Source organism: Tachyglossus aculeatus, chromosome 14, assembly GCF_015852505.1.
Source record: "Tachyglossus aculeatus isolate mTacAcu1 chromosome 14, mTacAcu1.pri, whole genome shotgun sequence".
NCBI lineage: Eukaryota > Metazoa > Chordata > Mammalia > Monotremata > Tachyglossidae > Tachyglossus > Tachyglossus aculeatus.
This window is the reverse complement of record NC_052079.1, coordinates 24,364,819-24,391,505: the sequence shown is the minus strand read 5'-3', so window position 1 is coordinate 24,391,505 and position 26,687 is coordinate 24,364,819. Positions and strand designations below refer to the sequence as shown.

The 26,687-nt window shown below is 44.0% G+C and overlaps 1 protein-coding gene across 6 annotated transcripts in view; it reads left to right on the top strand.

The window, feature by feature from the left end:
• The window catches only part of CAPS2 (calcyphosine 2), an 89,454-nt gene that overhangs the window by 43,726 nt on the left and 19,041 nt on the right, over nt 1-26,687 (top strand). For all 6 annotated transcript variants that reach the window (XM_038756665.1, XM_038756667.1, XM_038756666.1 and 3 more), the window contains 6 exons: nt 2,734-2,829; nt 2,919-3,012; nt 8,890-9,008; nt 10,634-10,707; nt 15,765-15,919; nt 16,434-16,553. In XM_038756665.1, the coding sequence (XP_038612593.1) occupies nt 2,734-2,829; nt 2,919-3,012; nt 8,890-9,008; nt 10,634-10,707; nt 15,765-15,919; nt 16,434-16,553 (658 nt within the window). The remainder of the gene's footprint in view (nt 1-2,733; nt 2,830-2,918; nt 3,013-8,889; nt 9,009-10,633; nt 10,708-15,764; nt 15,920-16,433; nt 16,554-26,687) is intronic.

Here is a 26,687-nt window from a genome sequence, read left to right as displayed (position 1 = left end):
TAACTGACTCAGTTGTTACTTTCTTTGCTTTTGTTTTTTCAGGGTTAGAATACTAGGGGAACATAGTTGGAGTGAGGCAGACTGGTGTTAGGTACACTTTTAGGTCCTCCCCCATCCCTTATTCAGGGTAAGCAGTTCCATTCTTAATCCTATCCCTACTGGATTACTGCATCAGCATATTTTCTGACCTCCCAGCCTTCTGTCTCTCCCCACTTCAATCTATACTTCACTCTGCAGCCTGGATTATCTTTCTACAGAAACTTTCTGGGCATGTCACCCCCCTCCTCAAAAATCTCCAGTGGTTGCCTATCAACTTCCATATCAAGCAAAAACTCCTCAGTGTTGGCTTCAAAGCTCTCCATCACCTTGTCCCCTCCTACCTCACTTCCCTTCTCTCCTTCTGCATCCCAGCATGCACACTCTGCTCCTTTGATGCTAACCTTCTCACTGTGTCCCTTTCTCGCCTGTCCTGCCATCGACCCCTGGCCCACATCCTACCTCTGGCCTGGAATGTCCTCCCTCCTCAAATCTGCCAAACAATCACAGTTCCACTCTTCAAAGCCCTACTGAAGGCTCACCTCCTCCAAGAGGCTGCCCCAGACTACACCCCCCTTTTTCTCAGCACCCCCCCATCTCCCCAACTTGCTCTCTTCGCTCTACCCCCCCCACCCCACAGCACTTGTGTATATATGTACATGTTTGTAATTCTATTTATTTAAATTAATGCCTGTTTACTTGTTTTGATGTAATATCTATAATTCTTATATTGATGTTATTGATGCCTGTTTATTTGTTTTGATGTCTGTCTCTCCCCTTCTAGATTGTAAGCCCATTATGGGCAGGTATTGTCTCTATTGCTGAATTGTACTTTTCAAGCACTTAGTACAGTGCTCTGCACGCAATAAGCACTCAATAAATACGATTGAATGAATGAATGAATGAAAAGTGGCTGCTCAGTCACCCAGGTTGCTACTGAATGGTGTTTCTATCTTTTCAGGAACTGAATGACTATGCACAATCAATCAATCAATAATATTTATTGAGCGCTTACTGTGTGCAGAGCACTGTACTAAGCACTTGGGAAGTACAAGTTGGCAACATATAGAGATAGTCCCTACCCAACAGTGGGCTCACAGTCTAGAAGGGGGAGACAGAGAACAAAACCAAACATATTAACAAAATAAAATAGAATAGATATGTACAAGTAAAATAAATAGAGTAATAAATATGTACAAACATATATACATATATACAGGTGCTGTGGGGAAGGGAAGAAGGTAAGACGGGGGATGGAGAGGCGGACGAGGGGGAGAGGAAGGAGGGGGCTCAGTCTGGGAAGGCCTCCTGGAGGAGGTGAGCTCTCAGTAGGGCCTTGAAGGGAGGAAGAGAGCTAGCTTGGCGGATGTGGGGAGGGAGGGCATTCCAGGCCAGGGGGACGACGGCGGGACAGGCGAGAACGAGGCACGGTGAGGAGATTAGCGGCAGAGGAGCGGAGGGTGTGGGCTGGGCTGTAGAAGGAGAGAAGGGAGATGAGGTAGGAGCGGGCGAGGTGATGGACAGCCTTGAAGCACAGAGAACTTTTGTTTAGAATTTCCCAACTTCAATGGGCTAAATGTTATATTGTACTCTCCAAGCACTTAGTACAGTGCTCTGCACACAATAGGTGCTCAATAAATATGATTGACTGACTGACCGACTATGCTCTTGAGTCTTTCTAAGAGTGTAGTATGAATATTTTAGTCAGGGAAGTTAGTTTTCAATCAGAGATAGTTATTGAACAATTACTGTGTGCCAAGCATTGTATTAAGCACTTGGGAAAGTACAGTAGAGGAGGTAGAAGTGAATGCTGCAAAAGAGGCACTTACAAATAAGGAGAGGAGGGGAGGAGACCCTGAAGATGATATGCCTTCACATATGGGACATCAGTTTAATAATAATAACAATGGTATTTGTTAAGCGCTTACTATGTGCAAAGTACTGTTCTAAGCGCTGGGGGGGTCACAAGGTGATCGGGTTGTCCCGGGGGGGCTCACAGTTTTAACCCCCATTTTACAGATGAGGTAACTGAGGCACAGAGAAGTCAAGTGACTTGCCCAAAGTCACACAGCTTGCAGTTGGCGGAGCTGGGATTTGAACCCATGACCTCTGACTCCAGAGCCTGGACTCTTTCCACTGAGCCACGCTGCTTGGGTCATCATAATCCTTAGTAGATGATTGGTTTAGTGGAAAGAGCCCGGGCTTGGGAGTCAGAGGTTGTGGGTTCTAATCCCGGCTCCGCCACTTATCACCTGTGTGACTTTGGACAAGTCACTTAACTTCCCAAGCGCTTAGTACAGTGCTCTGCACACAGTAAGCGCTCAATAAATATGATTGATTGATTGATTGATTCTCCATGCCTCAGTGACCTCATCTGTAAAATGGGGATTAAGTCTGTGAGCCCCACAGGGGACAACCCGATAACCTTGTATCAATCCCAGTGCTTAGAACAGTGCTTGGTACATAGTAAGTGCTTAACAAATACCATTGTTATTATTATTATTATTATTGTTACCTTATATTTAAAATCTGTATAATTACATTCTGATATTGCAACTAAAGTCCTTTCAGAAACAATATTATTTTGCTGCTACATGCTATTAAGTTTGCTAGTAAAAATTTGCTTTCCTAATGTTTAACTTTGAGATAAAGTCTGTTAATAGCTAGAAATCTAATGTTAAATTTCAACTGTTGTAGATATGGACGTGATGCTTGCAGGTTGCTGATTGGACTATTTTTTATACATGACAGCTCACTTACTGTTTATGAATATCGACAATTTGGCAAAAATAGGTATGTTATATAGCTTCTTGTGGTAATCATGAAGATCAATATTTTTCTGAGAAGAGTTTAAGGACTAGTATTTTTAATCTTACTTCCAGGACAAATGCACTTCCATTTATTCAGAAAAATATTTATAATCATCAATGTGGGCCAAGAAAAGGAAAGCAATATGAACTATGTGACTTTTATGTGGTAAGTATTATGTTTTATAAATATATTTATAGTTTCCTTTTAGTTGTGGTGTGCTGCTTAGGGGGACAGTAAAGAAATCTGGTCAGCCTAAGTCTTTGTGCATTGTCGAATTTGATAAGTCCCAATTGCACATGTCAAGCAGACCACCAAGAGTTTCACATAATCTTGGGCAGCAGTGTTGTAGAGAAAGAGCCTTAGTCCAGCACTCTTACCTCATTTTAGGATGTTAACAAACATTTCCAAACAGCCCAACATGCAAGGAAGGCCCCACAGGCCATCATGGTATTGACACCTGTCTACTTGTTTTGTTGTCTGTGTCCCCCTTCTAGACTGTGAGCCTGTTGTCGGGTAGGGACCGTCTCTTTATGTTGCCAATTTGTACTTCCCAAGCTCTTAGTACAGTGCTCTGCACACAGTAAGTGCTCAGTAAATACGATCGAATGAATGAATGAATATACTGAGTTGAAAGTCTTCGTGAAGTCAAAGAAAATCGGATATTGATCCTGGGTCTGCTCTCTGCATTCATCCTGCAGCTCTGCTGCTGGAATGATCATGTCCGTAGAGCTGCATTTTAATCGAAAGCCATATTGGCTTTCAGAAATATTTTTTTCCATCAGTAGGTCAGTTAGATGGTTTAATATTACTCTGTTAAAATCTTCAGAGTAGTGGCCAGGAGAGATAGCCCATGATGGCTGTCACAAGGCACAATTGCTCTTCCTCTTATAGACATGGATAATGAATTCCTAATTGACCAGTAATAGCACTTGTTCCTTTTCCCAGGTAGCTGGGAGTGGATGAGTTTTTGGTGCCCTGGTACTCACCATATCTCTGAACCTCTGCGGGCTTTCCAGCCGAAAGTTGATTTCTGATGTAGTAGTGGAAATGTGACATGGTTAACTGAGGGAGATGTCTCTAGATCAATTAATCAATCAATTGTATTGAGCACTTACTGTGGGCAGAGTACTGTACTAAACACTTGGGAGAGTACCATATAACAGAGTTGGTAGACATGTTCCCTCCAGATCACTTAGAGCAGCATCCAAGACTGTTAATAGGCAACTGAGAACTTCATTGAGATGTTTCGCCCATCTGTCCAGGATTAGAGCACAGTTGGTCAATAATTGTGACTTGTCAACATTTGGGATGGGATCAGCACCACTGGACTTTGGTCTGCACAGTGTTCTTTGAAAAACTTTGCTGTCCTTCTGATCAGATATTGCCTTCTTCTCCTCAGCCTCTGGCATCTTTCACTTCTGTATCTCATAGTCAAGCTGGTTTCAGTTGCTTGGGGTAGTGGTTTTCCATCCCCCTGCTCCCATTCTTGTCGAAACTCCTCAAGCAGGTTCCAGGCACCTGTTGCCTTCTCTTCCTCTCCTTCAACTCCCTTCTTGACCCATTTCAGTCTGGTCTCCATTCCAGGCATCCACTTCAACCAGTCAATCAATGGTACTTATTGAGCACTTACTCCATGCAGAACATTATACTAAGGGCTTGGGAGTGTACACTACAACAGAATTAACCAACACATTCCCTACCTATAATGAGTTTATAATCTAGAAGGACTGACACACATATATATATATATATATGTGTATATATATATATATATATATATATATATATATATATACACATATATATATATATATATGTGTGTGTGTGTGTGTATATGCCAACTTGTACTTCCCAAGCACTTAGTACAGTGCTGTGCACACAGTAAGCACTCAGTAAATACGATTGAATGAATATATATGCATACACAGACATTACATATGTATATGTGTAATCTGTGTTATAAAATTTAAAGATATGCACATATGTGCTGTGAGGTTGAGGGTGGGGTGAATATCAAATGCCCAGAGGTTATAGATCCAAGCACATAGATAACACAGAAGGGAGAGGGAACAGGGGAAAAGAGGACTTAATTGGGGAAGGCCTCTTGGAGGAAATGTGATCTTAATAAGGCTTTGAAGGGGAGAGAGTGATGGTCTGGCATAATAAAGGGGGAGAGAGTTTCAGACTAGGGGGAAGACATGGGAAAGAGTAGGTGGTGAGATAGATGAGATCAGGGCACAGTGAGCCAACTGGAGGACTGAAATTGCCAGGCTGGGCTGTATAGTCAGAAATCAGTAAGGTAAGGTAGGCTGGTACAAACTTACTGAGTGCTTTAAAGCCAGTGGTAAGGAGTTTCTGATTGATGTGGAAGTGGATGGGCAGCCATTGGAGTTTCTTAAGGAAATGGGAAGTCATTGAATGGGAAGTCATTGACTGAACATTTTTGTTGAAAAATTATCTGTGCAGCAGAGTGAAGTATGCACTGGAGTGGGGAGAGACAGAAGCTGGGAGGTCAGGAAGAAGGCAGATGCAGTAGTGTAAGTGGGATAGGATAAGTGGTTAGATCAGGATGGTAGCTGTTTGAAATGGAGAGGAAAGGAATGGGTTTTAGCAATATTGCAAAGGTAAAACTGACAGGATGTGGTAAGAAAATGAATATGTGGGTAGAATGAGAGAGATGAGTTGAGATCAATGCCAGGGTTACAGGTTTGTGAGATAGGGAGGATAGTGGTGTTGTTTACAGTGGTACAGTGAGAGGACAGTGTTTGGGAAGATAAGGAGTTCTGTTTTCAGCATGTTTAATTTGAGGCGTTTTGGGGGCATCCAGGTAGAAGTAAACTGAAGGCTGGAGGAAATGCCAAATTTCAGGGAAAGAGAGAGGTTAGAGTTGGAAATGTAGATTTGGGAATCATTCGCATAGAGATGAAGCCATGGGAGCAAATGAGTTATCCAAGGGAGTGGGTGTAGATGGCGAATTGAAGGGATCTAGAACTGAGCCTTGAGGGAACCCTAATGTCAGAGGATGGGAAGCAGAGGAAGAGGCAGCAAACGACACTAAGAAGAGCAGTCAGGGAGAGTGGAGGAGAATCAAGAGAGGAGAGTGTCAGTGAAGCCAAAGCTGGATAGTTCCAAGGAGAAGGGGGTGGTCTCCAGGGTCAAAGGCAGCTGAGAATCTAGGTCGAGAGTAGAGGCCATCATATTTGATGAGAAGAAGGTCATTGGTTATCATCATCAATCGCATTTATTGAGCGCTTACTGTGTGCAGAGCACTGTACTAAGCGCTTGGGAAGAACAAGTTGGCAACATATAGAGACAGTCCCTACCCAACAGTGGGCTCACAGTCTAAAAGGGGGAGACAGAGAACAAAACCAAACATACTAACAAAATAAAATAAATAGACTAGATATGTACAAGTAAAATAAATAAATAGAGTAACAAATATGTACAAACATATATACATATATACAGGTGCTGTGGGGAAGGGAAGGAGGTAAGATGGGGGGGATGGAGGGGCAGACGAGGGGGAGAGGAAGGAAGGGGCTCAGTCCGGGAAGGCCTCCTGGAGGAGGTGAGCTCTTAGTAGAGCCTTGAAGGGAGGAAGAGAGCTAGCTTGGCGGATGGGCAGAGGGAGGGCATTCCAGGCCCGGGGGATGACGTGGGCCGGGGGTCGATGGCGGGACAGGCGAGAACGAGGTATGGTGAGGAGATTAGCGGCAGAGGAGCGGAGGGTGCGGGGTGGGCTGTAGAAGGAGAGAAGGGAGGTGAGGTAGGAGGGGGCGAGGTGATGGAGAGCCTTGAAGCCGAGGGTGAGGAGTTTCTGCCTGATGCGCAGATTGATTGGTAGCCACTGGAGATTTTTGAGGAGGGGAGTAACATGCCCAGAGCGTTTCTGGACAAAGACAATCCAGGCAGCAGCATGAAGTATGGATTGAAGTGGGGAGAGACACGAGGATGGGAGATCAGAGAGAAGGCTGACGCAGTAGTCCAGACGCGATAGGATGAGAGCTTGAGTGAGAAGGGTAGTGGTGTTGATGGAGAGAAAAGGTCATTGGTTCCCTTGGAGAGGGCTATTTCCATAGAGCGAAGCTGGCAGAAGCCAGATTGGAGGGGATCGAGGAAAGAATTGGAGGAGAGGAAGTGGAGACAGTGGGTATAAACAACTCTCTCAAGGTTTGGAGAGAAATGGTAGGAGAGAGATGGGGCGATAACTGGAAGGAGCCGTGAGTCAAGGGAGGGTTTTTTTAGAATAGAGGATACATATGTTTGAAAGCATGGGGAAGAAACCTTGGAGAGTGAACAGTTGAAGATTGCAGTCAAGGAGGGAAGAAGGGAGGGGGTGAGTGTTTTAAAAAGGTATGAAGGGATGGGGTCAGAAGCAACAGGTGGAGGGGTAGATTTAGAGAGGAGGCGAGAGATTTCTTTTTGAGTTAAGTCAGGGAATATGGGGAGTGTTGAAGAGGGTGGAGAAGGAGGAGGAGAGGACTGGAGAGGGCCAGGGGAGATTTTAGAGAGAACAATTTGTGTGGCCAGGTTGTTTGAGGAAAGAGATAGTGGGGGCTGGGGAACAGGAGATTTGAAGAGGGAATTAAATGTCTGAGACAGTGGCAGGGGCATTGGGTATGGAAGTGAATCAGGAAGGAGAAGTATTGTTGTCTGCTAGAGGGGAGGGCTGAATTGAAGCTGACAAGAATGAAATAAGGTAGACAAGATCAGAGAGATGTCGGGATTTCTGCCAACAGCTCTCTGCAGCTCATGCAAAGGAGTGGAGGAATCATATTGTGGAGGTGACCCAGGGTTGTGGGTTAGTGATAATAGACATGTGGAGGGACAGGGGAGCAAAGAGTTCAGTTCATCAGAAGCAGTATGGCTTAGTGGATAGAGCACAGGCCTGGGAGTCAGAAGGACCTGGGTTCTAATTCCAGCTCCACCACATGTCTGCTGTGTGACTTTGGGCAAGTAGCTTAACTTCTCTGAGCTTCAGTTAACTCATCTGTAAAATGGAGATCAGAGTGTGAGCCCCATGTGGGACAGGGACTGTGTCCAACCTGATTAACTTGTATCTATCCCAGCGCTTAGAACAGTGTTTGGCACATAATAAGCTCTTAAACAAGTACCATTATTATTATTATTGTTCAGTGGAGTGGGTGGTGCCCTTCTCAGGGTCGCACCTGTTGAGTTTCCAGTACTCTACCTGTCTTGACTATGGGAAGGAAAGTCAAACAGAGGCATATCCCTTCCATTCCTAGCTTGGGTAGCGGCTAGTAAGTGGGAGGTAATCTGCTGCAAGTCAAAACTCACCTGTGCTGGGCAGCAGTGGCATGGGAGAGAGCTGAGGGTGGAGATTCAAATTTACTGCACGGAAGGAGGCAATGGTAAACCACTTTTATATTTTTACCAAGAAAAATCTGTGGATACACTACCAGAACAATTGCAGATGGAGGTGGGGCATTCTGTGAGTCCTTGGCATCACTATGGGTTAGAGACAACGTGATAGCATAAGACAAGATAAGGAGTGGATGGTGTTGAGTGTGTTGATTTGTGCGTCAAGAGAAGGTAGTTTGGGTAAGAGACCAAATCATGTATGATGGTAGTAGAATATTGGAAGGGGTGAGAAGTATGTAAAAGTGTGCAGTTGCAGGATCTGCAGGTCTTTTCATGTGAATGTGGGAGTCCTTGAAGACCAGTGTGGCTAATGAGAGTGAAAGAAGAAGAGAAAGGCATCGAAGTTACGAAGAAATATAGACATGGGATTAGGAGGTTCGTAGGAGGCAGCAGCTAGGAAATGAAAAATGTGGTAGAGGCAGATGATAGGAGCTTTGAATGGTGTGAAGGTGAGAGATGGAAGGGGTGAGGTGGTATGAAAACAGCACTGGGGATAAGGAGCAGACCGACAGACAACTCAGCCTTTCCCTGAGTGCATTTAAGAAGTTCATTTTGCTAGTCTTAATCGAAGATAAAGCTTTTGATGACCACTGTTCATAAAATATTTTAGGGTATATGACTGACTATTTTTAAGTCATTCCTGTCTGCTGTTTCTCTTAGGGGGCTAACCTGTCTTTTTTGAGCTTTGATCATCCTACTCTTCCAAACAGTATAAAAGAGAATCCAGTATTTACTCTTCGCATTACAAATATTGATGAAGTGGCTTTGAATTCTCTCAAGTAAGCTATATCAATCAATCATATTGACTGAGCACTTACTGTGTTCAGAGTACAGTACTAAGTGCTTGGGAGAGTATAACACAACAGAGTTGTTAGGTTCCCTGCCCACAACGAGTTTATAGTCTATATTCATTTGTCAAGTAGAAAAAAATACAGAACGTGAAAAGAGCATTACATACAATATCAAATTGTGATCCTCACTTAATAATAATGATGGTATTTAAGTACCTACTATGTGTCAAGCACTGTTCTAAGTGCTGGGATAGATACAAGGTAATCAGGTTATCCCACATTGAGTCTCACAGTCTTAATCCTCATTTTACAGATGATGTAACTGAGGCACAGAGGTGTCTTGACCAAGGTCACACAGCAGACAAGTGGCGGAGCCGGAATTAGAACCCATGTCCTCTGATTCCCAAGCCCATGTTTTTTCCACTAAGCCATGCTGCCTCACTTAAAGATGTTATCTGTATTAGTTTATTTTTACCAATCAAAACCCCTAACAAATACGATAGCTGTTTAGTTGTAGGTATTACAGTGTTAGTGGTTGCTTAGTAACTGTTAAGTGAATCAAAATTTTAATATAATAATAATAATGATGATGGTATTTGTTAAGCGCTTACTATGTGCCAGGTCACTGTTCTAAATGCTGGGATAGGTACAGGATAATCTGGCTTGGAGTCTTAATCTCCATTTTACAGATGAGGGAACTGAGGGAATTTAAGTGACTTGCCCAAGGTCATACAGCAAACAAGGCGGGGAGCTGGGATTAGAAGTCATGACCTTCTGCCTCCCAGGCCCGTGCTATATAATAATAATGATGATGATGTTTATTAAGTGCTTACTCTGTGCCAAGCACTGTTCTATATCCATTAGGCCATGATGCTTCTTTACTGAAACAATAGCATTTTTGTAACCTGAGGCTATTTTGCTGCGACTAATATCTTTTTAATACCAAAATGATGATTGGGGAAAAAAGTTTGTTACTGTTAGCCTAAATAATTAAAATCTTTAAAAAATCTGCTTCACAATATTGTTTATATTTCAATACCCAATGAAAATTTTTTTCTCGTTCTTAAACTGATAACAAAGCTGCTATTCAAAATACTAGTATAGGGAAGTCACTTTTTTGAAAGAAGGAAAGATTGACTATTTAAAAGTAATGCCTGAGATATCAACCCTTGTTATGAAAATTTAAATTCATTCATGGATTTTTAAGAATTTTTCTCTTCTGAGAAGTATATTCAGTTTCACTCATGCTGAGAAGCAGTGTGGCTTAGTGGCAGCAGTACTGGCTTGGGAGTCAGAGGATGTGGGTTCTAATTCCGGCTCCCCCACTTATCTGTTGTGACCTTGGGCAAGCCACTTCACTTCTCTGTGCCTCAGTTACCTTGTCTGTAAAATGAGGATTATAACTGTGAGCCCCACGTGGGATAACCTGATTACCTTGTATCTACCCCAGCGCTTAGAACAGTGCTTGGCCCATAGTAAGTGCTTAACAAATACCATCATTATTATTATTATTATTATTATTATTATTAAAATTCTCAAAGAATGAGGAAAGCCTTCTTTGGGAAGTATTAATGCATACTGTACTTTTCACATTGTGAATTTATTTATTTTAGAACTACATTTGTGAAGAACCAGGAAGATCAAGTCCATCAAGAAAATGAAAAGAGAGTCTTCAGAACAGTACAAGGTTGTAAAAATGACTACATCTTACAGTGTTTTAAATTTGAATTATTCCTGTAATAATATTTTGCAAGTTTAGTGGGTATCTTTTTCCCGGTTTGTACACCTTTTTTTGAATGATGATAATGATGGTAACTGTTAAGCTCTTACTTTGTGCTGAAAGTTGTTCTGAGCTGTGGGGTAGATATAAATGAATGGTTTGAGCACAGTTCCTTTCCTTCATGGGTTTATAGTTTAGAGAGCACAGGCATGTGGAGGAGAGGTTTTAAATAGACAGAGCTTTTAAGAAGCACAGCTCGTTATGGGCAGGAAATGTGTCAGTTATTGTTATTTTTCTCTCCCAAGTACTTAGTGTAGTGCTCTGCATATAGCAAGCACTCAATAATTATGATTGACTGACATTTCAGTTAGTAAGAGCATTACATGGGAAAACATGTTGCTGGATGGAAGATCCTCAGGTGCTGTACTGTTCCAGCCCATAGTCCTTGGTCCCATGAAATCAACCAATCAGTCAATCAATTAATAGTATTTATTGAGCACTTACTGTGTGCAGAGCACTGTACTAAATATCCATCATTCATTCATTCATTCAGTCGTATTTATTGAGTGCTTACTGTGTTCAGAGCACTGTACTAAGAACTTGGGAAGTACAAGTTGGCAACATATAGAGAAGGTCCCTACCCAACAGCGGGTTCACAGTCTAGAAGGGGGAGACAGACAACAAAACAAAACATATTAACAAAATAAAATAAATAGAATAAATATGTACAAGTAAAATAAATAAATAGAGTAATAAATCAATCAATCATGTTTATTGAGCGCTTACTGTGTGCAGAGCACTGTACTAAGCACTTGGGAAGTACAAGTTGGCAACATATAGAGACTGTCCCTACCCAACAGTGGGCTCACAGTCTAAAAGATATGTACAAACATATATACAGGTGCTGTGGGGTGGGGAAGGAAGTAAGGTGGGAGGAGCGGGAGAGAGAGGAGGGGCCTCAGTCTGGGAAGGCCTCCTGGAGGAGGTGAGCTCTCAGTAGGGCTTTGAAGGGAGGAAGAGAGATAGCTTGGTGGATGTGCGGAGGGAGGGCATTCCAGGCCAAGGGGAGGACGTGGGCCGGGGATCGACGGTGGGACAGGGAAGAACGAGGCACAATGAGGAGGTTAGCGGCATAGGAGCAGAGGGTGTGGGCTGGGCTTTAGAAGGAAAGAAGGGAGGTGAGGTAGGAGTGGGCGTGGTGATGGAGAGCCTTGAAGCCGAGAGTGAGGAATTATTGCCTGTTGTGTAGGTTGATTGGTAGCCACTGGAGATTTTTGAGGAGGGGAGTAACACGTCCAGAGCGTTTCTGCACAAAGACAATCCGGGCAGCAGCGTGAAGTATAGATTGAAGTGGGGAGAGACAGGAAGATGGGAGATCAGAGAGGAGGCTGATGCAGTAATCTAGTCAGGATAGGATGAGAGATTGAACCAGAAGCGTAGCAGTTTGGATGGAGAGGAAAGGGCGGATCTTGACAGTGTTGCGGAGGTGAGACCGGCAGGTTTTGGTGACGGATTGGATGTGAGGGGTGAACGAGAGAGCAGAGTCAAGGATGACACCAAGGTTGCGGGCTTGTGAGACTGGAAGGATGGTAGTGCCATCAACAGTGATGGGAAAGTCAGGGAGAGGGCAGGGTTTGGGAGGGAAGATAAGAAGTTCAGTCTTGGACATACTGAGTTTTAGATGGCGGGCAGACATCCAGATGGATATGTCTTGAAGGCAGGGGGAGACACGGGCCTGAAGGGAGGGAGAGAGAGCAGGGGCAGAGATGTAAATTTGGGTCTCATCAGCGTAGAAATGATAGTTGAAGCCGTGGGAGCGAATGAGTTCACCAAGGGAGTGAATCCCCCGGGCCTGGAATCCCCCAGGCCTGGAATGCCCTCCCTCTGCCCATCCGCCAAGCTAGCTCTCTTCCTCCCTTCAAGGCCCTACTGAGAGCTCACCTCCTTCAGGAGGCCTTCCCAGACTGAGCCCCTTCCTTCCTCACCCCCTCGTCCCCCTCTCCATCCCCCCATCTTACCTCCTTCCCTTCCCCACAGCACCTGTGTATATGTTTGTACATATTTATTACTATATTTATTTATTTATTTTACTTGTACATATCTATTCTATTTATTTTATTTTGTTAGTATGTTTGGTTTTGTTCTCTGTCTCCCCCTTTTAGCCCACTGTTGGGTAGGGACTGTCTCTGTATGTTGCCAACTTGTACTTCCCAAGCACTTAGTACAGTGCTCTGCACACAGTAAGCGCTCAATAAATATGATTTGATTGATTGAATCCATCAATCAATGGTATTTATTTACTATGTGCAGAGCACTGTTATAAGAGTTTGAGAGTGTACAACAGAACTAGTATACATGCTTCCTGCCCATAGTGAGCTTCCATTAATATGAATAAATAATTTATAATAAATAACTTAAAGATGTGTACATAAGCACTGTGGCGTTGGGGATGGAGTAAATATCAAATGTCCAAATGTCACAGATCCAAGTGCATAGATGATACAGAAGGGAGAGCGAGCTAGGAAAAGAGGGCTTCATGGAGAAGATGTGACCTTAATTGTGCTTTGAAGGTGGAGAGAGTGGTGGTCTGGCATGTGTGAGCCTGTGAGCCTTTTAGACTGTGAGCCCACTGCTGGGTAGGGACTGTCTCTATATGTTGCCAATTTGTACTTCCCAAGCACTTAGTACAGTGCTCTGCACATAGTAAGCGCTCAATAAATACTATTGTTGATGATGATGATGATGTGTGGAGGGGAAGGGAAGAGCTAGGGCAAGGACATGGGAAAGGGACCAGTGTTGAGGTAGTCGAGATCAGGATACAGTGAATAAACTGGTGCCAGAGGATTGGAATGTGCAAACTGGGCTGTATTAGGAGATTAGTAAGGTGAGATAGGGTGAGGCAAGATGATTGAGTGCTTTAAAGCCAATGGTAAGGAGTTTCTATTTTATGCGGAGTTGGATGGGCAGCCATTGGAGGTTCTTGAGGAGTGGGGAGTTGTCTACAACCAGTGTCTCAAATTCCCCTCTCCAGTTCTCTCCTTGACACCCTCCGATCTGGCTTCCATCCCCTTCACTCCACAAAAACCACTTTCTCAGAGGTCACTAATGATCTCCTTCTTGCCAAATGCAACAGCCTCTACTCCATCATAATCCTCCTCAACCTCTTAGCTGCCTTTGACACTTGACCACCCCCTTCTCCTGGAAACACTATCCAAACTTGGCTTCAGTGACAGTGCTCTCCTGGTTCTCCTTTTATCTCTCTGGCTGCTCATTCTCAGTCTCTTTCATGGGCTCCTCCTCTGCCTTCTACCCCCTAACTGTGGAAGTACCTCAAGATTCAGTTCTGGGTCCGCTTCTGTTCTCCATCTACACCCACTGCCTTGGAGAACTCATTCACTCCCATAGCTTCAACTATCACCTCTATGCAGATGATACCCAAATCTACCTCTCCAGCCCCGAGCTCTCGCCCTCTCTGCAGTCTCACATTTCCTCGTGCTTTCAAGACACCTCTACTATCACCTATCACCTCAAAGTTACTGTGTTTAAAACAGAATTCCTTATCTTCCCACTCAAACCCTGTCCTCTCCCTGACTTTCCCATCATTGTAGGTGGTACCACCATCTTTCCTGTCTCACAAGCCCATAATCTTGGCATTATCCTTGACTCCTCTCTATCATATTCATACTCCTCTCTCCCTCTCCCACATATTCAATCCATCATTAAATCCTCTCAGTCCCACTTCCACATCACTAAAATCTGCCCTTTTCTCTCCATCCAAACTGCTACCATGTTAATCCAGTCACTTATCCTATCCTGCCTGGATTACTGCATCACCCTCCTTGCTGACCTCCCAGCCTCCTGTCTCTCCCCACTCCAGTCCATACTTCCTTCTGCTGCCTAGATCCTTCTTCCCCAGGGCCCACCACCTTTTTTCTTAGTTTGCCAGCCCCTCCAAGGACAGGGTCCATGTTAAATTCCCATCTGAATTCTCTTTCCCAATGCTCAGTATGGTGCTCTGCAAATAGTAAATGCTTAATAAATACTGCTGCTACTACTACTACTACTACTACTACTACTACTACTACTACTACTACTACTACTGGAGTAGTCTCATCAGCATCTTCAAACCATACTCAACATCAGATAATAGGACTAGATTACCAATAATGCGATCCTGAGATACCTCTCCAGCAGTGAAGCAGTACAACAAAATGCTGGATGGGACATGTAGGGGGGGGGAAATGTCCTAAATATGGAGACATGAATTTCACTCCATCATTTAATGAGCTCCACAGTGTAGAGCCATGAAAACAATAACAACAGTAGTAGTAATAGTAATAGCTTCCTATGTGCAAAGCAGTGTTCCTAGAGCTGGGAAAGAAATGCAAGTGAGAGGCATTCCATATCCACCCAGAAAGGTGAGCAGCTGAGGCACTGGGAGAAGGGAGAAGCTAAGGCAATGGGAATTTGAGTGGTGGCTAAGGAAACTTAGGGCAAGGGAATGTGCTAGCAGGCTGGATTGTGTTAGGATGGAACCAAATAAAAGAGTCCAAAATGATTTTTGATGGATAGGGCCTGACCACATCATTAATAGTGCATATCTCCTTTTAATCTTAATTTAGCATTGAAGATAAGTGAATGAAAATACATCCTTCAGGCATTTAAATTGTGCATCAATCCTGAATTACCATTTCTTCTGACACTTCTTTGCATTGTCGGAGCTATGTTCTAGGACTTCCCTAACAGCATTCTTGTCTAAATGAGCAGTGAAAACACATGTTTTGGCAGAACTGAGTGTGTTTGCTAATGAATCCCTGGTCCTGAGTTTAAAATACTGTTTTCTTTAGAATCTTTTGCAAATAGCACATTTTGCTTAGCCAAGGCAGGAACTCTAAGAATAGTCAATGGAAGGGTTTCTCAAAAATAAAATGGTTTTTGGTTCTATCTATTCATCAAATCAACCTCCTTCGTCAATCCTTTCATAAAAATCTGTGACTGTACACATTCTTTCTTCTTATCAACAGATTCAGTGAAAGAGCAACTGCATAAAAGAGAAGTTCGAATTTTGACCCGATTGGGAAAATACTTTCAACATCTAGACAAGAAGGGAAATGGACTTCTGCATAAGGCTGATTTTAAACATGCTTTGAAATTATATCACTTAGAAGTGGCAGAAGAGGTATGTTTTTGGAAAAGTTTCCCTGAAACTGCTTGCTTTTTTGAGCATCTGTTACTGGCTATGTGTCATCACTTTTCTTTCATTCTCTAAGTACTTCTCTTTGTGACAGAAATCAGATACAAGAATGCAAGGGATTTTCAGGCAGATCAGTATGTCCTCTTTTCTCTGATAAACTAGGATAATTTTCCCATAGTCTATTGCTCAGTAATATAGTTAGAGTCTGCATGTACAAGGATGAGTGAAAAATAGCACCCTTTGAATGAAGAGCCAAGTTTGGATTTGCCTAAGCTTTGATGTAATTCAGGGAAACCTGACAGCTTGGTAATATTTGTTGAATGCCTCCTGTCATAAATAAGAGCTGCAATTGAAAATGTTGAAGTATAATTTACTTGTCTAAGTAACAGAATAGACATCCTGAGAGGAAAATAGCAAAATTCAAAGTATGTTATGGCCATAGAAATCTCACTGAGGCCTATTCCAATTACATGTATCTTGGTATTTTTTTAACTTGTAGGACTTTGAATCCATTTGGTTAATTCTGGATCATAATGGCAATGACCAAGTTGACTATAGGGAATTCAAACGGGCAGTTTTTGGTGAAATGAATGAATATCGACAAGCGTTTGTTCGAAAAGTAAGTTTAATTCCACCCTAATTGATATAATGACATTTATGAAGCATTTCCTATGTACTATGTCCTTGTGTAGATACAAAGTGATGAGATCAGTTACAGTCTCTGTCCCACACAGGGCTCACAGTCTATGCCCAATTTGCAAATGAGGAAACTAGACCCAAAGAGGTTCAGTGCTCAAGGTCACTTGAGCAAAGGTTCAAGGCTCAGGGCTTTGACAGAGCTGGATCTAGAACGTGTGTCTCCTAATTTCCAGTCCCATGCCCTGTCCACTAAGCCATGTTCCCCATTTACTCTTTAAAACTGTAGAGAATTAAATTCATTTCATTTTTAAAACACTCAAAGTATTGATTTAACCTCTAAATTATTTTTCCATTTATGACTTTATGAATAAAGATATGTTGAAATATGTGCAGTTTAAATATTAAAATACTCCCAGAACCTATACTGCCTTTAGAACTAAAAGTTCTAAAATGTATTTTTCCTTCTGCATGATTTGCAAATACATCTAATGGAAGAATCTACTTTGCAAAAATTCAGCATTCATTTTAATAACTATTGTACCATGTTAGAGAAAAACAGGTATCTTTTTCTAATAATAATAATTATTATTATAATAACTATAGCATTTCTTAAGGATTTACTCTGTGCCAGGCACTGTACTAAGTGCTGGGGTGCATACAGGCAAATTGTGTTGGACACAGTCCCTGCCCCACAGGGGGCTCACAGTCTTGAATCCCCATTTTACAGATGAGGTAACTGAAGTAGCTTGCCTAAGGTCACACAGCAGACAGGTGGCAGAGCTGAGAATAGAACCCACGACCTTCTGACTCCCACTCCCGTGCTTTGTGCACTACACCATGCTGCAATCCTTAAGATCTTTTATTCGCCATGACCTCTAGATTAGTTTAATGAATTTCTCTCTTGAGCGCCAGGATTTTGTTCTCTCTGGCTTTCTGTCTTAGCTATTCAAAATCACTCTTTCACTGTCACCATTGTATTTTTTTTTATGGTATTTGCTAAGTGCTTATTATGTAGTAGGCACTGTACTGGGCGCAGGGTAGATGCAAGCTAATCAGGTTGGACACAGTCCCTGTCCCCATGGGGCTCACAGTCTTAATCGCCATTCTACAGATGAGGTAAATGAGGCACAGGGAAGTGAAGTGACATATCCAGGGTCACACAGCATTACAAGTGGTGAAGCCGAGATCAGAACCCTGGTCCCTCTGATTCCCAGGCCTGTGCTCTATACACTAGGCCAAGCTGCTTCTCATATCTATCTATCATGTAATGTCCCCTACTCTATGCCTTTTGTTTGCCTCCCTCTAGGTTATTTGTTATGGGCTCAAATGCACTCACTTTGCCATCTGTGTGAAGGCTATCAGTATAAAAAATATTGATTTAGTGCATACTATGTGCAGAGTGCTGTATACAGAGCGGTGCCTGAGGAAGAAGTCAAAGATGGCATCTCTGACCTCTAAGAGCATACAGGCAGATTGGAGACAAAATGCCTGCAGTCAGAGATAAATGATAGGGTTAAATCCACCACTCATGAGGGAACCTACTTTCATAGTGGTGTTAAGGAAAATTCTAAATTTTTCTTTCCACCATCATCATATGCCCTCCTGACTAGTCTCTGATCTACATTTTCATTGGATTGTACCACTTAGAGCTTACTGCCACAAATGTGCCCCCAGGAAACAGAGCCCAAGACTGGAATTCAGTAGACCAGGGTTCTAATACCAGCTATGCTATGTACTGTCTGGTGTGTGACTTTGGGAAAGTCACTTAGTCCCTCTGAATTTGTTTCATCTGTAAAATGGGGGTAATTTTTCTACCCTCCCCTCCTGTGTCTGAACTGATTACCTGTATCTGCCTCAGCATTTAGCACAGTACTTTGGCACACAGAAGCCACAAAATAATCAATCAGTTAATCAGTGGTATTTAATAATAATAATAATAATAATGATAGCATTTATTAAGCACTTACTATGTGCAAAGCACTGTTCTAAACACTGGGGAGGTTACAGGGTGATCAGGTTGTCCCACGGGGGGCTCACAGGCTTAATCCTCATTTTACAGATGAGGTAACTGAGGCCCAGAGAAGTTAAGTGATTTGCCCAAAGTCACACAGCTGGCAATTGGCGGAGTTGGGATTTGAACCCATGACCCCTGACTCCAAAGCCCGTGCTCTTTCCCCTGAGCCACGCTGCTTCAGTAGAACAGTAGAACAGCCACATTCTCTGCTAATGTCTGTCTCTGCCCTGTAGGCCATAAACTCGTCACAGGCAGGGGATGTGTTTGCTGAGTCTGTTGGATTGGACTCTCCAGGAGCTCAGTTCAGGGCTCCGCATGAACTTAGTGCTCGATAAATACCGGCGATCGAACGATGAAGAGGGGAGGCCCGGCCGGCCGGGTGGACACTGAGAGCGGTGGCCATCTGGGGTCGTTCCGGAGAAAGTCCCGGACCTCCGTCTGTTGGTCCTGGGTGGTGGATCGCCACCTTTCCGTGCTCGAGCCTCTGCGGGGCTGGCTTTTGCCGGTGTCTGGTCACCGTGGGACTGAAAGATTTAAGAATCTGAGCTGGACACATCCACGGCGAAGGACTCGATCTATCCAATTTTCAATTGGTCGGCCAATCGATGGTATCCTGTGTGTAGAGCCAGGAGTAGACACAGTCCCTACCCTCAAGCATCTTACTATCTAACTCAGGCAGAGGAGGGGACATACACTAAAACTTAAATTACAGATGGGGGAATGGCATAGTGTAAGGATATGTACATAAGTGCTGTGGGTCTGGAAGTGGGGTAAGTATCAGAATGCTTAAGGAGTCCAGACCATGCAGAAGGAAGGGCAGAAAGTGTAGGGAAATGGAGGGGATAGTCAGGGAAGGCCTCTAAGGGTAGAGATGATTTTAGTAGGACTTTGAAGATGGGAAGAGTGGTGGTCCATTGGATATGAAAGAGGAGGGCGCTCTAGGTCAGAGGAAATATTTGGGTAAAGAGTTGGTGGTCAGACAGATGACATTGAGGTGCATTGTTAGGGTTAGAGAAGTGAAGTGTGGAGGTGGGGTTGTAGTAGGAGCCTAGCAAGGTTAGGTAGAAATGGAAAAGCTTATTGGCTATTGAAAGACTTCTAAAGGAGATGTGGTTTCAAAAGGTTATTGAATAGGTGGAGAGTAGTGGTCTGCCAGTTGTGAAGGGGAAGGGAATTTGAAGCAGAGGTGAGGGAGTGAGCAAAAGGATGGTGGCAAGCCACTTCACTTCCCTATGCCTCAGTTACCTCATCTTTAGAATGGAGACTAAGACCATGAACCCCATGTGGGACAGGGACTGTGTCCAACCTGATTAACCCTGATTAACTTGTATCAACTCCAGTGCTCAATACAGTGCCTGGTGTATTACTATAAGCACTTAGCAAATACCATAAAAAAATGATACAGTGGCAAGAAGAACAACATTGAGTGAGAGCGAGAGAGAGGGGAACAAGACACAGTGAGGAGGTTAGTTTGAGAGGAAAAGAAAAAGGTACAAGGGAGCAGAAGAGAAAGCAGAGCTTGGTGCTTCAAACATCACAACTGACAACACCTCAAGGGGGTAGTCTTTTTGTATGTACTGTGTGGGCTGTGGCTTAAAGCCAATGTTTGAAATTTCTCCTTGGTAGGACTGGGAAACCATTGAAGGATTTAGAGGAATTGGGAGAGGTGGGCAAAACAGAGTTTTAGAAGAATGATGGGTAGCAGAGGGAAATATGGACTGAAGATGGGAGAGGAGGTTGATGCAGTAGTCAGATAACAATATAACAGTGCCTTGGCCAGCTTGAAGACAGTTTCTTTGGAGAGAAAGGGGCATATTCTGGAAATGTTGAAGAGGAAGAACTGACTGAATATGGGAATTGAAAGAGAGGGACAAATCAAGGATAATGCCAACTCAGAATATTGCTGCCGGGGTATATCATTTCTTCCTGCTGTCTATATTAATCCTCTTTTTATATCTTACTCTTGGCAGAATTTTGTTTATAAACTAAATTAACCTTTGTGCAGAGCTTTAAGCTTCCCCAAACCTCTTCTCCCCAAGTGTTTTCTTTCACCCCACTTTTCTTGTGCATCACACCTTCAGTGTTTGCATTTTTTCCACTCCTATGTCCATGCATAGATCTAAACCTCAGCACATTCTACTAATTAGACTACAACCCCAGATATTCAGGAAATTACCTATTTTCAAACTTAAATCCCTTCTTAAGATGATTTTTGTCAAAGAAGCTTTCCCTTGGACTTTCATTGGAAGCAACTGTTCAGTCGTATTTACTGAGCACTTATTGTGTGCAAAGCACCGTGCTAACACTTGGGAGAGTACAGTAGGGCAGGCAGACACCATCCCTGCCCTCCAGAAGCTTACAATTTCTTTCTCCCTTCTTTCCTCCTAAACTGCCATCTTCAACTGTTCGCTAGCCAGTGGTTTCTTCCCCACTGCTTACAAACATGCCCGTGTCTCCCCATCTTAAAAAAGCCCCTCCTTTTACCCCATCCAGTTATTGCCTCATCTCCCTCCTACCATTCCTCTCCAAACTCCTTGAGCAAGTTGTCTACACCCACTGTCTCAAGTTCCTCTCCTCTAATCCTCTCCTTGACCCCTCCAGTCTGGCTTCCATCCCCTTCACTTCTCAGAAACTGCCCTCTCAAAGTCACCAGTGATCTCCTTCATGCCAAATCCAATGACCTCTACTACATCCGAATCCTCCTTGACCTCTCAGCTGCCTTCAATGCTACCTACCACCCCCTACTCCAGGAAACATTATCCAACCTTGGTTTCACTGACACCGTTCTCTCCTGGTTCTCCTCCTATCTCTCTGGCTGCTCCTTCTCAGTCTCTTTCATGGCCTCCTCTTCTGCCTCCCATCCTATAACTGTGGGAGTCCCTCAAGGCTCAGTTCTGCATCCCCTTCTATTCTCCATCTACACCCACTCCCTTAGACAAAAAATTCACTCTCATGGCTTCAACTACCACGTATATGTGGATGATTCCTAGTCTTTCCTAATCTCCATCCCTGATTTCTGTCCCTCTATGCAGTCTCGCATTTCCTCCTGCTTTCAAGGTCATCTCTTCTTGGATGCCCCTCTGACACCTGGAACGTAACAGGTCCAAAACAAAACTCCTTATCCTCCCACCCAAACCAGTTAGCAATACTACCATCCTTGATTCTCACAATCCCATGACCTTGTTGTTTTCCATTACTCATCTCTCTCATTCAACTCACATATACAATCTGCCACTAAATCCTGTCAGTTCAACCTTCACAACATTGCTAAAATCCACCCCTTTCCTCTCCATCTAAACTGCTACCACATTAATCCAGGCACTTATCCTATCCCACCTTGATTTCTGCATCAGTCTTCTTGCTGACCTTCCTGCCTTCTGTCTCTCCCCACTCCAGTTTTTACTTCACTCTGCTGCCCAGATCATTTTTCTACAAAAATGTTCAATCAATCAATCAATTTTTTTTTTTTGAATACTAACTGTGTGCAGAGCCCTTACTAAGCGCTTGGAAGAATACACTATAACAGCCATATTCCCTGCCTACAGTGAGCTTACATCTTAGAGGGGGAGACAGATATTAATATAAGTGAATGAATTACTAAGCACTTCAGAGAGTACAATTCACCAGAATTAGCAGGCATGTTCTCTGTCCATAACGAGCTTAAAGTCTACAGGGAGTTTATAAGCTTACAGTCAGTCCATGTTTCCCCGCTCCTCAAGAACCTCCAGTTGTTGCCCATCCACCTCCTCATCAAACAAAACTCCTTACCATTGGCTTTAAAAGCACTCAGTCACCTTGCCCTCTCCTAATTCATCTTGCTGACCTCTTATTACAACCCAGCCCACAATCTCCGCGTCTCTAATACTAACTTATTCATTGTGTCTTGATCTTGTCCATCTCGCTGCTGACCTCTTGCCCACATCCTACCTCTGGCCTGGAATGCTCTCCCTCTTCATATTCGACAATTACTTTCTCCACCTTCAAAGTCTCATTGAAGGCACATCTCCAAGAGGCCCTCCTTGACTAAGTCCTCATTTCCTCTTTTCCCATTCCCTTCTACGTCACCCTAATTTGCTCCCTTTTTTCACCCCTCCTCCAGCCCCACAGCACTTATGTACATATCTGTAATTTATTAATTTATATTACTGTCTGTCTCACCCTGTACACTGTGAGCTCATTATGGGTAGGGAATGGGTCTACCAACTCTGTTATGTTATACTCTATCAAGCGCTTAGTACAGTGCTCAGTATGATTGATTGATTGAGATATGACCTTAATAATGCTTTAAAGATGGGGATAATGTGGTCTGGTGTATATGGAGGGGAAGGGAGTTCCAGGCTAGTGGGAGAATGTGGGAAAGGGGTTAGTGGTGTAATAGATGAGGTCAGGACACGGTGAGTAATATGGCACTAGAGGAGCACAGAGTGTGGGCTGGGCTGTAGTAGGAGATTAATGAGGTGAGGTAGTGGGGGACAAATTGATTGACTGCTTTAAAGCCAGTGGTGAGAAGTTTGTTTGATGTGGAGGTGGATGGGAAGCCATTGGAGGTTCTTAAAGAGTGGACTGAACTTTTTTTAGGAAAATGATCCATGCAGCAGAGTGAAATATGGACTGGAGTGGGGAGATACGGGAAGCCAGGAGATCAATAATAATAATGATGGTACTTACTAAATGCGTACTATTTGCCAATCACTGTTCTAAGTGCTGGGGTAGATATAAGGTAATCAGGTTGGACACAGTCCCTGTCCCACATGGGGCTGAAAGTCTTAATCCCCATTTTATGTATGAGGTAGCTGAGGCACAGAGAAATTAAGTGACTTGCCCAAGGTTACACAGCAGACAAGTGTCAGAGCCAGGATTAGAATCCATGCCCTCTGACTCCCAGGCCTGTTCTCTTGCCACTAGGCCATGCTACTTCCCATGGCCAATCAATCCATGGTATTTACTGAGTGCTTACTGTGTGCCTGGTGCTGTACTAAGCATTTGGAAGAGTACAGTACAATAGCGTTGGCAGACATGTTCCCTGCCCACAAGGAGTCGTCTAGCCATGAGGGGCAAGGGCAGGGAATTTGGTGGAGCAGGCAGACTTTGGTCATTGGCCAGAGGCACGTACAACCCTGTAAGGGTGGGGTGTCAGCTTTTGGAGAGGGCTGCTGATTCCTCTAAGCCTGCCCTGAGAGGGAGTAAGGGAGGCTGGGTCATGGATCTCAAACATTGAAGTGTTGTTCATGTGGGCCAGGATTGTCAGTCTGTCCTTCTTCCACTCAGTTGTAGAATCTCAATCCTAAACGCACAAGCATGGGACCAGGACAGCAAGAAGGCAGATGCAGTAGCCAAGGCGAGATGGACTAAGTGGTTGGATCAGTGCAGTAGCAGTTTGGATGGAAAGGAAAGGGCAGATTTAAGCAATGTTGTGAAGATAGAACCAACAGGATTTAGTGACATTTAATATGTGGGTGGAATGAGAGAGATGAGTTGAGGACAGTGCCAAAGTTATGGGCTTTTGAAAGAGTTCTATTGTCTCTGGTGATAGAAAAGAAAGGGGGAAGACAGGATTTGGGTGGGAAGATGGGTCCACCGCCTCTCACTCCTCTACTCAAATGACCTCCTGCTCCTCCCCACCTCACATACTCACCGACTTGGGCACACACTTTGTCTTATAACCTCTAGTATCTGTTCAATCTCTACCTTCATCAATTCTGAAATTCATCTGTCAGACCACAACCTCTTCACCTGCTCTCTTTCCGATACACCCACCCCCTGCACATCTTTCCTGTTCCCCCATAGGGACTTCCGTTCTTTTGAGCCCTTCCAGTATTCCACAGCCACCCTACGCAATTTGGTTTCCATACCCAAGCTACTTTCCCCTGATTCACAAATTGCTGCCCACTCCACTGCACTCCCTGGCTCCCCTGTCCCTTCACTAACACGCAACCCTGGATCATCTCCACAGTGTGCTTTCTTTGCTCCTGTGCTCAAGTTATGGAATGCTGTTGGAGGAATTCCAAATATTGCTTTGATCTTGTCCACCTTAAATGCATTCTTACCTGCTTCAATTTAGCCCTCTCCTGTGGCAAACAACAATACTTCTCCTTCCTAATTTACTTACATACCCACTGCCCTGCCAGCTGTCCCAGACATTTAACTTCCTCCTCAAACCTCCTGTCTCCCCACCCCTACCATCTCTGTCACCTAACAACCTGGCCACATACTTCATCAATGAACCTGGCTGCATACTTCATCAGTGAAATTGAAACCATCAGTTGAAATTATTCTTCCTAAAATCTCCCCTGGCTCTCTCCAATCCTCCCCTCCTCCCCTCATCAACTCTCCCTGTATTCCTTGTCTTAACTCAAAAAGAAATTTCTCGCCCCGTCTCTGAATCTACCCCCTCCACCCTGCTTCTTACCCCATCCCTTCATACCTTTTAAAAACACTCACCCCGTCCCTTCTGCCCTCCTTGATTTCAAGGAGCTTCTTCCCCACTGCTTTCAAACATGCTTACATGTCCCCTATCATTCATTCATTCAGTCATATTCATTGAGCTCTTACTATGTGCAGAACACTGTACTAAGCACTTGGGAAAGTACAATAGAGCAATAAATGGACACATTCCTTGCCCACAATGAGCTTACAGTCTAAAGGTGGCGGGGAGACAGATATCAATTAAAATAAATTACCAATATGTACATAAGTGCAGTGGGGCTGGGAGAGGAGAAACAAAGGGAGCAAGTCAGGGTGATGCAGAAGGGAGTAGGAGAGGAAAGGAGGGACTTAGTCTGGTGAGGCCTCTTGGAGGAGATGTGCCTTCAATAAAGCTTTGAAAGTGGAGAAAGTAATTGTCTGTCGGATTTGAGGAGGGAGGGTGTTGCAGGCCAGAGGTAGGATGTGGGCGAGGGGTTGGAGGTGAGACAGACAAGAGCGAGGCACAGTGAGAAAGTTAGCACTAGAGGAGAGAAATGTGCGGGCTGGGTTTTAGAAGGACAGTAGTGGGGCGAGGTATTAAGGGGCAAGGTGGTGGAGTGCTTTAAAGCCAATCTTAAAGCCAGTACTATCCTAAAAAGCTCTCCTTTGATCTCACGATTTCTTCCAGTTATCACCCCATCTCCGTCATTCATTCATTCATTCATTCAATCGTATTTATTGAGCACTTACTGTGTGCAGAGCACTGTACTAAGCTTCTGGGAACCTACTACCATTCCTCTCCAAGCTTTTTGAGAGAGTTGTGTACACCTGATGTCACCACGTCCTCCCCTCCAATTTCATCTGTGCTCCTTTCACTCTATGGAAACAGTCCTCTCTCTAAGGTAACCAGTGACCTTGGTGTCATCCTCGACTCCGCTCTCTTGTTCACCCCTCGCATCCAATACATCACCAAAACCTGCCAGTCTCACCTGCACGACATCGCCAAGATCCGCCCTTTTCTCTCCATCCAAACTGCTAGCTTGCTGGTTCAATCTCTCATCCTATCCCGACTGGATTACTGCGTCAGCCTCCTCTCTGATCTCCCATCCTCCTTGTCTCTCCCCACTTCAGTCTATACTTCACACTGCTGCCCGGATCATCTCTGTGCAGAAACGCTCTGGGCATGTTAATCCCTTCCTCAAAAACCTCCAGTGGCTGCCTGTCCCCTACGCATCAAGCAAAAACTACTCACTCTTGGCTTCAAGGGTCTCCATCATCTCGCTCCCTCCTACCTCACCTCCCTTCTCTCCTTCTACAGCCCAGCCCGCACCCTCCGCTGCTCTGCCGCTAACCTCCTCACTGTACCTCGTTCTCGCCTGTCCCGCCGTTGACCCCCTGACCTGGAATGCCCTCCATCTACACATCCGCCAAGGTAGCTCTCTTCCCCCTTCAAAGCCCTACTGAGAGCTCACCTCCTCCAAGAGGCCTTCCCAGACTGAGCCCCCTTTTTCCTCTCCTCCTCCCCATCCCCCCCACCCTACCTCTTTCCCCTGCCCTCAGCACCTGTATATATGTTTGTACAGATTTATTACTCTATTTATTTTACTTGTACATATTTACTATTCTATTTATTTTGTTAATGATGTGCATTTAGCTTTAATTCTATTTGTTCTGATGACTTAGCACCTGTCCATA